Source organism: Ovis aries, chromosome 6, assembly GCF_016772045.2.
Source record: "Ovis aries strain OAR_USU_Benz2616 breed Rambouillet chromosome 6, ARS-UI_Ramb_v3.0, whole genome shotgun sequence".
NCBI classification, from domain to species: Eukaryota; Metazoa; Chordata; class Mammalia; order Artiodactyla; family Bovidae; genus Ovis; species Ovis aries.
The window spans coordinates 12,427,901-12,441,740 of NC_056059.1; the positions used below are offsets into that span (position 1 = coordinate 12,427,901).

The window sequence follows — 13,840 nt, forward strand, 5'->3', positions numbered from 1 at the left end:
TTTAGAAATTAAACATTTCAGAGATGACTGTCTTGTTCTTAATTCTCTGACCTCTTCTCTCAGCATTCTAGCTTTACTGAAGACATTTCAGAGAAATTGTGAACACTTAGAAATTTAAATGGAGGAAAAATCCTGGGTGGGCAACATAGCGCATGGGCTCACTGTGTAGCTGTGATTTTGCATTTGAAACCTCAGCCTTTTCCGGGCTTCAGTACAAAGGTGGCGAAGGGTAAGTCAGAGTGTCTTAGACTGTGACGTGTGCAGGACCTAGGCATACTTCCCTTGTCACAGTACTTTCCACTCATTTTCTGTGTTCCAGAAGAATATTTCTTCAGTGATTCACAGCAAGTTGCTTGAAGATGTGATCTGTAAGCAAAACATTGCCTTTTCTAGAACCTTCCTTTGATTTCAGTTTGAGTCTGAGAGCTTGTTCTTTTGGAGAGCCGAGGTAGAATTGTGTCCATCTGCTAACACTGACCAAATTTACCCATCAGGAAAAAGGAAAAAGAATGTGTTCCTTTGAAAATTCATATATATGGCAATCACCTCAAAACCTGCTTAGTAGCCACATAAAGACAGTGCCCCTTTTTGTTACTTCTTAGAACTCACAGTGCTGCTTTCCTTTTTAAGTGACTGTGTGTAGACATACAGCTTGTTTGTGCTATTTTTATTGTTTAATAAATTTATCATTTGAGATATTTTACTTCATTTTATGTAATTATAAGTATACTCTAAAAGCCATGATGAAAAATGCAAATTTTGTTCCAGGACTTTCGAAATATATTTTTTGAGGTCTTGATATTGCACTTCCGTAAATGTCCAAACCCAGCTGAGTCTTTCAAAGACTGGAACTTTTATCAGAGATGGCAGTGAGCCTAGGCTGTGGAAGGGGAAGAAAAAGATATTTTCTGACATATGAGCTAAAGTCACTAGTTAAAAACTCAGGCAGGTGATTTCCAGAGAGGCTACTACTGAAAGAAATTAGCCTGCTGAATCACCCCACAGATTTCTTTCAAGGGAGAAAAGTGTTTTTGCTTTCCATTCTTACTCTAATTTAAGGAGAGGATAGAGATGAACTTCTGATGAAGCTTGTTATAATTTCTGTAATTGTTGTCTCAGTTTCTGTCAAATTGCTGACTTGAATAAACCTCAGTTGAGTCTAGTTCTTAATAGGCCATGGCATAAACTTACTAACAGAGGCCCGAACCTGTGTGCAAGGGGCAGCTTAAGTGTGTTCTGTCGCTGGGTTTGATTTGTGGCTTTTATACCCACGATGCATAATCTGATAAGTATACCGCTTGTAACAGCACATTTCCCAATATATTAAAATGAAAAGGATCAACTGCTGAAATCTATTATCAGGCTTTAAGCAAAAAGGTTGCCCTTACAATTATTAGGCCATATATTTTTGCTTCCAGAGCAAGATTCATATGGTAGTTCATGTCCAATAGACACAGTTTAATTTGTCCATATCAGTGAGATAAAGACACAGGTTGTATTATACTTATCATCATCATCGTCATCATAGGCACCTGTGAGTATCGGAGTACTGTACAGGTTGTCTATAAACCCCTCTGAGGATAATAGTCATTTGTGTTCCTTTCCAGTACCTAACGTGGAACCTTGTCTCTAGTTAACACTTGCAGCATAGTCCTTCAATTCAGGAATGAATAAAGTTCAACCCAAAGTACACTTGTCACGTAAAAGCTAACACTGAGTAAAACAGGCTGTTGTGACGTATTAATTAATGTTGAATAAAAGAGGAAAAGCATATCCTCTTTGATTTGGTGGTAACATGAAGATCTCTTTTTAATATTTTAGTAATTTCCACTTTGAGGGGCTGTTTAGACAGTAGACTCCACCAGATGGAACCTTACCAGGACCTAGAGACAAGGCTAGGGCACAGCAGGCAACTTGAGGGTGTCCCAGAGACAGCAGCAGGTCAGGGTGGTGAGACGCTGGAGGCGCTTCAGGCCGCCCCAGGCAGCATCCGTGGGCCACAATCTTTTGTCTAAGGTGCATTCAGGCCAGCGGATGCAGATCTGCTCGGGGGTCCAGCAGTGGTGACATAGTTATAGGATTCTAGTTCAGGGCTACGAGAGGGTTTGGATCAAGGCAGAACCTTAATAAAAGGGCCATAGCTGCCATTTATCAAGCAGTTGCTCTATACCCTGCCCTGTATTATCATACAAATATTCAGAGTAACTTCATGAGGAAGGTACCATGATTGTCTCCATGTTACCTAAGAGGAGATTAGCAACCATGAGGAAAAGGACTTGTTCAGATTCGCATAGCTAGTAAGACAGGATTTGTGCCCAAGCAGCTGGGCTCCAGGGTCTGCAAGCTTAATCCCTACCACTTCTCAGTTCAGTTAGATGAATGAATTGAAAACCCTTATAGAGACCAAAGAAGAGTTCAAAACAGTGATGGGAAACTAATTTTACCAGTAACATTCAGAGTTATTTGGGGAAATGGGTCTAAATTTAGTGAATCAAGAGATTAAAATAATCCCCATCTGTGGCTTTTCAGAACTATACAAAATTTGTATCATTAGGAATAAGAGAATACGGTATAGTTAAAGACATAATGTAGAGTAGGAAGACAGCATAAATTTTGACAGAAGACTGCTGTAAAAAGTGAAAATGTTCTGTTTAGGAAATCAGTAAGGTGGCATTGTCCACAGCCTTTAGAAAATGAGACTTTGAGAAGAATGAAATGGATTTGCCACATTTAATTTAGGCCACATCAAAACAATCAGTTTGGAGTCCTTAAGAAATAGATCATTTATGAAGAGAGGATTACTGTACTGTGGTGGGATATTTGTGTGAACTGATCATTTAAATTCAGGTATCAAAAGAGAAGAACAAACATTAATCAAGTATTTCTTGAGCACTTACTAAGTCCCTGTCTTAGCTTTAGACATATATTACACAGCAAAACAAAAACAAACCTTGTATACATGAAACATACAAGCCAGTGAGTTAAAGATCACTTAAACATATGCGGGAGACGTATCCGTGCTGCTCCTCCCAGAAAGACGGAAGTGTATCAGACAGGCACCGCCTCCGGAAATATACTAGGTCGGAAAGAGGCTGCAGTAAGAAGCGACAACTCTCGGTGTCACAGGAAATAAAGGAATATCAAGTCAGATGTGTCCTCACGTAAGAGCCTGGAGAATACAGTTTCTGTGAATCAGTTGACAGAAGGAAGGAAGGCAAAAGAGACAGTTATATAGCTGTACTTTTTCAAATAACCATTTCTCACACAAAGTAGTAAAATTTCTTCAGCTCAAAGTGTATCAGAAGTGGTTACTAAACGGCCTCATGAGCAGCTCTCTGGATAAGAGGCTGCATACATACAACTGAATCTTTTAGCAATGAATAGTCACTGGTGAATTGCCTTGGTGGAAAATACTGTCTTCTTAAAGCCTACCTCCTGAAGAACAGTGTTATTTAATGGAAAAATCATTAGATGGGTAAATGAATATAAGATTGATAGGTAGATAGATAGAAGGATATATTTTAGTGAAGATAGTAATTCTGGAAATTTGGGAGGATTTTTAAGACTTTCATAGACACAAAATTAAATGTATGAGCAGAAAAGAAAGAAATTCATTTTCTGGAAATGTGACAAGCCTTCAGTAAGTCCTTGTCACCATGGGGTAGCTATGTCAAATAGTGATTTCTGCATTTTCCTTGATTACAAAATCACAAGTATTTCACTTTCCACAGAATCATCTTTGAAAATAAAGGCTTAAAGACTATATCATAGTCGTTAATGTACATCTAGATACATTACAAACTATGTGACAGATTCCGGAATTCATTTAGCCATTCTGCTGTTCCTTTATGAAGTACTTGGTGTGTGTCAGGCTGCAGAGAAACGGTAGGTGATTGGTGAAATCCCACTGTGGTTACAGTCTGGTTCTTTCAATCTACTTGATAGTGTGTGCTGATAATTAATGTTAGAAGTACATCAAGAAACAGGAGTGTAATACAGGGTGATTCTTTTGAACTTGCTCATATATGCACAGTGATAGAAATAGAACTTCCTCATCCCAAACTTACAGCGCATTCCTCAGCTAGAAAGTCCCCATGCTGGGTACATAAATTCAGGCATCCACCATGTGAAAAGCAAAGCAGAATCAAAGCAAAAGCCGCTTGTACCATATGCACCAAAGGACCTCCACCATATGTGGGAAAGAGCCTGACATGCAGGCTTTTCAGTTCATGCAAGATTTCATTTGGTTGAATTTTAGGAGCTTTGTTCACACCTTCTTTGGCAAAGAAGTGACTGAAAACACACCAAAGCACTGACTGATTAACTTCATATTGGAATATTGATACTTTCCACTAGAGGAAAGAAATTTAAAAAGACTATTTCACTTCTTAAAAGCCAGTATCCAGGGGGGTGTAAGAATCAAATCATATTGAATAATAAAACTCATAGCTTGCTGTTTTATATTCATAAAGAGCAAAACATTTAAAGAAAGTAAAATACACATGATTTCACTAAACATAAGATCCACATGTTTGCGTTTACTGGCTAGTTATCATGTATGTGCACGGATAAATCTGTCTTGTGACTAATGTTGAAGATGTTTATATGACTCATGTTGAAGACGATCATCACCTCTGCTGAATCAGTTCTTTAATAAACATCATGCTAATTTAGAAATCCTCGTGATATGTTTGTGACATTTTTAAGAAGCAAAGATTAAATTATGCCTTTTTCATTAGTTTTCCCATGTTTTAGTTGAATATGGGTAGTAAATATTTTTGAGTACTTTAGATTATTCTTAAAATATCTACTGAATGGATTACCATTTGAAAATGAATGATTTTTATATCTCAGAATCACATCGTTAAAAGGAAGGGATCAGGAAATCTGACCTCAAGCCCTTACTTCATCTTTTTGAACCTCCCTACCTCATTTAGAAAAAGAGGGATTTGAATTAGTTTATCTCCCAAGTCTCTTGCAATTCTGAAAGTGATTCCAGAAACTTGCCTCAGTACTTTGAGATGCTTGAACAGTTTCAAAAAAACCCCAAGTCGTGATGAAAGAAGTTGCCATTGTATCCATATGGAAGTACAGAACAAAACTTGCAAACAGTTGCTGCTCATTACAGCTGATATGCTATAAATGGTTGTTGACACTAAGACCAGATGTCGTGGAAAATCCTGCATCATTAGGAAGCAATGGGGTGGGGAAGGAACCTGTGTGTGAGAATGTCAGTAGAATCTATTTAAAAACCGATCTAAACAGTGATGCATTATAAGAATCTAGGGGTAATCTCAATGTGTAAATATTAACATAATAGATTGCACTTACTTTAGAAATGCGGACATTTTTCAGGTCATGAGCATTCATTATAGATATTCAGTGTTCTGCACATTTGAAATGGCCAGCTGCACTGGACTGTAATAGCTGATCACTAATGCATATAATGTCCCTTACAGAGGACAAACCCCTGTGATAAAATCCAATGGGGTTTTATAACTTTATACATACTGTTATAAGATTTTAAAATATATATATTTGTAATGTTCATTTACGAGGTGAAGAACTAGTTAATTAGCTTCAAAGGTCTGAATAGCCCAAATCCACATAGTTAATAAGAATCAGGCCCAGGACATAAATCCATGTCTTCCTTTTCTGTCTAGATCATAGTGCTGTGCCCCCACGTTCAAACATAGTTGTGTTGGAAGACCGGAGTTTCTGATCTCACCTTTCTGATTTGTTTTAGAAGGTCAGAATAGCAGAATATTAGCAATTAATAGTGTAATGGTGACCCTTCCTTAAGGAAGTAGCCACTAATTCGGTGAGAGATTCTATTTCAACTTTTGTGGAATATAACCACAAATTAGCTTACTTTCTGTAGACATTCATAATCTAAATTTATCTACTTGCCAGTGAACTTTTGTAGTGCAATATGTTCTTAAGTTGGAAGCTATCTGAATGGTAGCAATTAAAACCAGGATAAATGTGTACTGCCCTGGTTTAAATGCTACTTTAGAAAATCTTGGTGATTAAGTCTCCTGTATCCTTGCAGAACATGATAAAAAGATTATTCAAACATATTCGAAAGAGTTGACTATAAATCAAAAGTATGTGATATTTTTATTGTTTCTTTGATGCTGGCCATTATTAGAAGCAATCTTGTGATAAAATATTTTATAAAGCAAGTAATCCTTTAATAAGGGCAGTAATCATCCTCATTTTTTCAGTTTGTATTCCATAAATTCTATATTTTAGGTTTGCCTAAAAGATATGCTTAAACATGAAGTCATTTCAGTGCTATTAATATTTGAATCTATACAGTAACCTTGAAATAGCCGTGCCTTTTCCTGTGCATAACTGCAGCTGAACAGTCTTCTTGGGTGTAAGGTGAAACACGGATCCAGATGGACTTATTATTTCCTGGATAAGTCACAGGGCCCTACAGAGAGGTCTTAGAGATCTTCTCTAGGTATGAGTATTTGCCTCAGTCATTCAGAGACTGTGCATCAGAAAACTCCAAGGTGTTCCCTTTCTTCTGAATTGGCAGATCCTTGGTGTACAAGGGCATAGTGCACCCAGCACTGCCCAGAACTTTTTGATTTATTAATAAGAATAAAAGAACATTGAATTGTTTATAAGTTTATTCATTGATGACACTGGCGTTTGGTCAACAAACTTAAATACCACTTGAAATTGAAAAGACCTAAAATGATTGCGATTTCTAAAGCAATTGGAACTCTTTCCCTAAATGAGTCTGTGGGTATTAGCAGAGATCTCTGACGTCTCAGTGCTTTTGAATATGATGGTCACAGAGAAATAAACTATTACTGTTTGTGTTTTCTTCCAAGGTATTTATTCCATAAATTAATAGCTGGCAATCACTTCTTGATTAAATGAGAAGGTACATAAATGCAGTGACCATAAGCTTTAGCTGTGAAAATAAAATGTTAAATATTAATCATATAGCATGATTAGATACTATAGTATAGTGACAGATAAACAAGAATTCTAAGTAATTTCAAATGTTAGATTTTACTGAAAGTTATTTTAGCGTGGAGATATTTCATATTCTTAAGACATGTTCATCCCAACATCCAAATTAAGTTTTCATGTTTTTAGCGTTTAGGTAAAAACCCGTCAGCCCTAAAACATTATAAAGTTTTCCTTAAAATTACCATTTGTCATAACAGTGGTGAATCTGATGGCAGTGAGCAGCAGTAGCCTGAAGAAGTCTGGTACTCGATTAAAACTTACCTGCCTACACTTCAGTTCTTGTAGACTTAAGCTAATTTCTTCTGAGCTCTGGTTATGAGTCTTTGCTAACTTGCATGGCTGGCTTAATTAATAAATTAAATATTGGTTTAGGCTGTGTTTACACAAGGTCAAAACAACAACAGAATTGACTGATTCAGTAAGGAAAAAAAGTAGCAAATTTCATGAAAAAAAATTGAAATCAGTTGTTTGTTAACATATAAACAAAACCAATTTGATTAACGGAATGTTTAAATGTTTCAGACAGTTGTTTTGGCATTTGGAGAGTCCATTGTTTCCCAACTTTTTTCAGCCTGAGACACCTCTAAATTTGCTGAGTTTTAGCCCAAGGTTAGAAGATGTTGAACCACTCTTCCAAATACACATACCAATCCAGACAAACGTTCATCCGGCTACCTAAGGATCTAAGGATGATAGATTTACATTATGCATTAATCGGCCTCCTTTTCCTGACCAGCTTTTCCCTTCATTTCTTAAAACCCACAGAGGCTGTCCAGGGAAAGTCAAGAATTTGTCATGGTGCTTATTTTCAAAGTACCAATGTGTCTCAATGACCCGGTTGGGAAACAGTGGTGTAGACACAGCCTTATTCCAGGATTGAGTTATCAGTCCTTGAGTGTCCTTGAGTAATGATAAATACCTGAAAAAATTAAAATATGTCTCTCTTATAGTATTCTGAGATGTGAAAATAAATATATAAGTAATATTTTGAATCACACTTTGAAGACATATACATTATATTTTTAAAAACTAGCTTATGAAAAAAAAAGCCAACTATAACATTTGGCACATAAGAGTAGACTCTTTCTGCCTTTAAGAATAAACAGATTCTTAAAGACAGCAATTTTAATACATAATCAGAATAAGACTCCAAAATTTGTACAGAAATTGTTTGGAAACAGTGAGGAATGAAAATCACTACATTTGGGTCCAAACTCTTGAAGTCAACTAGGATTTAATTTGCACAGTTTCATTTGCCAAATGTCTGTAGATTGGTCCAACTCTTGTTATCATTTTGCCAAGTTCCCTTCTGCTGAAAAATGTCTGTGCTCAGAAAGGCTTCTAAGCCAATGTCCGTGGCCAAGTCTGGACCTCAGGCAGCACTTGGAAGCATGTGAGCAGGTCAAGACAGGTGCTCCCATTCATTTGCACTCTCCCCAAGTGTATCCTCTCTTCAGCCCAGTATCTCTCCAGGACATACATGCATCTGTCCGAAGCCTGCACACATGATCGCTTGTAATCATTTTCTAACCATATTTTCCCTGGGATTTAGGAATGACAGTCTCCGGGAGAGAGGACAGTGCATGACTTTTTCTTTTTTTCCCCCCTCCTAATCTTACAAAATGTTAGTTTTGAAGAGTCACTCAAAATAGAATCTCACATCAGTCTCTCTTTTCTTTCTAAATAAAGCCTGAGAATTTGCTTTTAGCTAGCAAATCCAAGGGAGCAGCTGTGAAGCTCGCCGACTTTGGCTTAGCCATAGAAGTCCAAGGAGACCAGCAGGCGTGGTTTGGTGAGTCGGGCCTCCCCCTCATGCTGTTTCCACTCTCTGGGCTGCGGTCCCATCCCACTTACAAGCTACGACAAAACAGAAATGTTCATTCTGACAACTTGGCTAGTCTTAAGATAGTGGACTTTTATAAGCACCTAATTTTAATGACATTAAAAAAGTATAAGTCAAAAAAATAAGGGAAAATATAATAGAAGAGCAGTAACACAGACTTTTTTTCTTAAAGGCCTGATGAAAAATGGGTGCTGTATTAATTAATAGGAGGACTGCCATATTCAGAGTATTTGAGAGAAAACTGATTGTCCAGATACAGCCTCACTTGATGCTGAAATCTCCTATGTAACTAGGCACATATTTGTACAATATTTTGCATATTTTGTGATTAGCAATATTAAGTTTTAAAAGTATTATAAAGTATATAGAGAGAAGTTTACATAATACATGGTGTTATGTATCTATATATGTGTGTGTGAGTTTCATCAAAGTGCCAGTTTCTGCTCTACAATTTTGAAATTTCTATATGATGAAATTTCTGTTTCCTTGCAAGTAAGGACAAGATTAACTCTAAACAAATTTAAATTATATACAGTATTAAATATTTCGGGATTATAGTATTTCAAGTTTATGAATTGTTTTGATAAGTAAATTATTGTACCCACTGAATTTCTCATGCTTTTCTGCCATTTCCGAGTATTAATCCATTTTTCAGGTGGTATTCTAAAATACAACCTCTCCACGAGCTTCAACCTTACTTCTATTCTCACTTCCAGTGTATTGAGATTAGAATTGGAATATAGTTGATGTGGCTCAGAGGGTAAAGTGTCTGCCTGCAATGCAGGAGACCTGGGTTCGATCCCTGGGTCAGGAAGATCCCCTGGAGCAGGAAACGACAACCCACTCCAGTACTATCGCATGGAAAATCACATGGACAGAGAAGCCTTGTAGGCTACAGTCCGTTGGGTCGCAAAGTCAGACACGACTGAGTGCCTTCACTTTCACTTTCGCTTTCATAGCTGATTTAAAATATTGTGTTAGTTTCAGATGTACAGCAAAGTGAACCAACTATACATATATGTATATCCACTCTCCTTTTAGATGCTCTCCCGCTATAGGCCATGACAGAATATTGAGTAGAGTTCCTTGTGCTATACAGTAGGTCCTTATTAGTTATCTGTTTTATAAATAGCAGTGTGTATGTGCGTGCATGCTAAGTCACCTCAGTCGGGTCTGACTCTTTGTGACCCTATGGACTGTAGCCCGCCAGGCTCCTCTTGTCCATGGGATTCTCCAGGCGAGAATACCGGAGTGGGTTGCTCTGCCCTCCTCCAGGGGATCTTCCTGACCCAAGGGTCAAACCCCTGTCTCTTATGTCTCCTGCATTTGCAGGCAGATTCTTTACCACTAGCGCCACAGTCGTGAGTATATGTCACACTGCTTTACCCCAGATTTATGTCTGTTTTCTACATCTGTGACTCCTCTTTTGTAAAAAGTTCATTTGTACCTTTTAGACTACACACAGAAGCTATATCATATGATATTTGTCTTTGTCTGACTAGCTTCACCCAATATGACAGTCTCTAGGTCCATCCATGTTGTGGCCAGTGGCAAAATGCCCTTCAGTTTGAATTGCTTATCCTCTAAACAATAACAACAAATAGAAAGAGAGCTCAAGAAATGCTTAATTCTTTTGTTTTCTATACAAGTAGTTTTCTGTATTCCTAAACATACAGATGTATTTGCGAAGTACATAGATCTCCCAGGATTCACCATCTCTGTCTCATCTGCCCCAGCCACTTACCAGGAGTGGCTGGTGGGGCAGCCTTATCCACCTCCTCTGAAGGCAGCCTAATTCAGGACGTCATTTTGTGCTGCTGGTCCTGTTTCAGTGGTGCCTGACCATTATCCTTGTCTCTAATACCTCTGTTCAATACTGCCTTTTACATTAAGGTTGTCCTTACTTACCAGGTGAACTTAATACCTCCAAATTTGTCATTTGCTGTGTCATATTTTCTCATATAACTGGACAAAGCTATTCCATTAACTGCAAACTGAAAAGAGGTAGGACCTAGAATTAGTGCTGTAAATTTGAGATGCAGAGACATCATTTTATCCTAGTAAGGAGTGTAATTGACCCTGATAAAGAGCATACAGTTACAGGAGTTGGGGTCCAATAGGAAGTAGTGGGGCTATCACCGAGATGGGCAGAGCAAATCACTGGAGATAGAGAAATGAATTAGAAGGTCCTGCCCTTCAAAATGCTCATACTTGCGTATCAATAAGTATTTAGCAGGCAGCGTGGGAGCACCTTAAACAGAAGCAGGTGTAAGGTGCTCTGGAGCACAAGAGGAAAATTGTGGAAATTTCAGTGACTGGGACAAGGCTTCCCCCTTTCTGGTGGCTGAATGGAAGTTTTGTTCACTGGCATGCAAGGAGATAAAGGCATTCCAGACAGAGGGATCAACACATTCAAAATTTCAGAAGCGTGAAACAATTTTTTTTCTATTTCAGGAATAACAATAGGTTGATTACAGCTAAAGTAGAAGGTATACTAAGATGGGGAGCTGATGAAGTAGGAAAGGATTTTATGTTCTTGTGAAGGATTTAGCATTTATCTTAGAGGTTTCAGGAATCTGGTGAAAATTTTTGAGCAGAGGAGGATGTAAGTGGGTTTCTGTTAAGTAAGGATTTGGTAGGAGGGTGGCTTTAAGGATAGCCTTCAGGCAAGGGGCCAGTTAAGATAAGGCGGGTGTTCAAAGTACGCATGAGGACAGCTTGAGCTAAGGAGCGCACAGGAGCGAGCAAGCGCCAGGTAACAAGCAGAAAGGACAGGAACCCTGAATTTTAAGGGAATCTGTGTAGAGGAAGTCGGAATCCTGCAAGCTGGGTTCCAAGACAGAACTCTAGTCATTTCTAGAACAAAGCAGGACCCCACTTTACAAGGTACCAAAAAGGGACTTAGGCTCAGGGATGTGATTGCCAGAACTATGTACAAGATAATAATTGGATATCGGGACTAAGCCAGAAGCCTTATTACGGAGCCAAGGATCAAATTTAACACTGACAACTTGGATGATGCTTATAAAAGTATTGAAGTTGAGCTCCTGAAATCTCACTTGTTTGGGTGAGATTTCATCTCTTCTGCTAGATCACAAGCTGTTTGAGGGACTGTGTGCAGTACAAAGTTTCTGCTTTTTGAATTAAAATACTGCAGCTGATATCCTGGCTCTGATTCTTAACAACTACATAATATTAGGCAAGTCGCTTTAACTCTGTGAGGTCAGTGTCCTTTTTGCAGATGGAAATAATAAACACTCTTTCATGAGGCTATTATGAGACAAGTAAAGTAGACCATTGGAAGATGCCTGGATTTTCAAAGCTATTCAGTAAGTTTTCAAAACTGTCTTGGAATGAAACATGTCACAGAACCAGCCTACGCAGTAAAAGTTGTTGAGTGAATAACTAAATATTAGGCTAGTGAAAGCAATAGCATCCATATAAAGGTATACAAATTTTCAAATTGTGATAATTCAGTTCTCAAGGCAAGCTGGTCTCAGAGAAATAATGACAGATGGGAAGTAAAATTCCCCCTTTTTCTTCAGTATGATGATAATCAGCTAAGTTCCTACCAAGATGCCTATTAGGGTAATGACTTTTAAAAGATGCATTTCAAGGTCTAAGAAAATCCATCATTTTAAAAGTATAAAAAAACATAGTTTCTAAGCTTGGGAGAATACTTTTTTTTTAGCTTTCTTTTAAAGTCTGTTTGTTTTTTAATGGGTTGCAAAGAGTCAGCCATAACTGAGCAACTGAACACATTCAACTCAAATTAAGTGAAGGGTATGTGATGTACTGCCTTTCTTTTGGGGATATTGCCTGATATATTTTAGGTTTTAGGAGGAAAGGCATATTTTAGTATGAATGGTTTGTTTTGGTAGTTATTCAGTTTTCTGCCATAGTCTCATGTATTTGACTGGTTAATTTTACATTTTAAAAGATGTAAAGGTTTTGAGTGGGGAAACATTGATTTTAATAAGAAAAAAGCAGAACTCTTTCTTCATTATGTATAATGCCAGAGTTTCAAGCTTTTACAGAGTTTTGTTTTAATAAGTTTGAGGTCTACTCCAAATAAGAAAAATTATTCAAGCCACTCTAGAAGCTCTCTTGTGTTCGGTTATTTTTTCCCTTATTTTCAAGTTCAGATACCTGTTTTGCCCATGTGACTTCTTCGGTCTTTTTTGTATAGAGCCAAAAAGGCTAGAAGTAGTAGCACCCTGTAACACTCGTGTGAGGTAAGCTAGGAGATTTACCAAAGAGAACAATCTGTTTCTCCCGTGGGATTGGAAATGCTGTTTGCAATCCATTTCTTTCTTTTGTTTTCTTTTTTTTTTTTTTTGCTACTAGGAAAAAAGGATAACTACAATGATCTGTTTCTTATGGAAGAATTATTTTGCTTGGTTGCTATTATGTTATTATGTCTGTTGTTTAAATATTAAGGGTGTTTTAACAACGGTATGTTGCAGTGGATTCTGTATGTAAATAATTCTGTTTTCTCTTTGATCCTTTCTGGTATTCCTACTGGCTTTTCAGAATGAGAAACATACCCTGTCTCTAAAGAAGGCAAGCTCCCATTAAATTCCCATTGATAGTATATATCATAATAAACTAGATTTTTAGGAGTTCAGTCTCATGCTAAAGAAAATCTAGTTTGTCTTACCCTCAGTGTTTCTGTATTCGTGAGAACATGTTGTAAAGTGCACTGTTTTAACATCTGTGCATCGTAGATGTCGGCTGCACTATTCTCAAGGGTAAGGACCCCTAACTGCTCAAATGATAGTTGTGCCAAATAGGAGCAAGTGTCTCTTAGCATTTTAGTCTCCAGAAGAGGTTTGTAATAATTCACACTTAGGGTTATCACTTCATTTCTTGCACAGTGGTTACTTCTTGATCTTTTCTGCCTCAGTGAAATGTTAACATTTCCTACTCCAGGCATGTATTCTACGAGTTATTTAAGACATGCATTAAAGTTTACCAATTCTAGATAGGAGGTTACAGATGGCA

At 37.6% G+C, this 13,840-nt stretch overlaps 1 protein-coding gene across 29 annotated transcripts in view; it reads left to right on the forward strand.

Moving 5' to 3' along the window:
- The window catches only part of CAMK2D (calcium/calmodulin dependent protein kinase II delta), a 329,207-nt gene that overhangs the window by 249,989 nt on the left and 65,378 nt on the right, over positions 1-13,840 (forward strand). For all 29 annotated transcript variants that reach the window (XM_004009602.6, XM_042251124.2, XM_027970805.3 and 26 more), the window contains one exon: positions 8,683-8,785. In XM_004009602.6, coding sequence (XP_004009651.2) covers positions 8,683-8,785 — 103 coding nt within the window. The remainder of the gene's footprint in view (positions 1-8,682; positions 8,786-13,840) is intronic.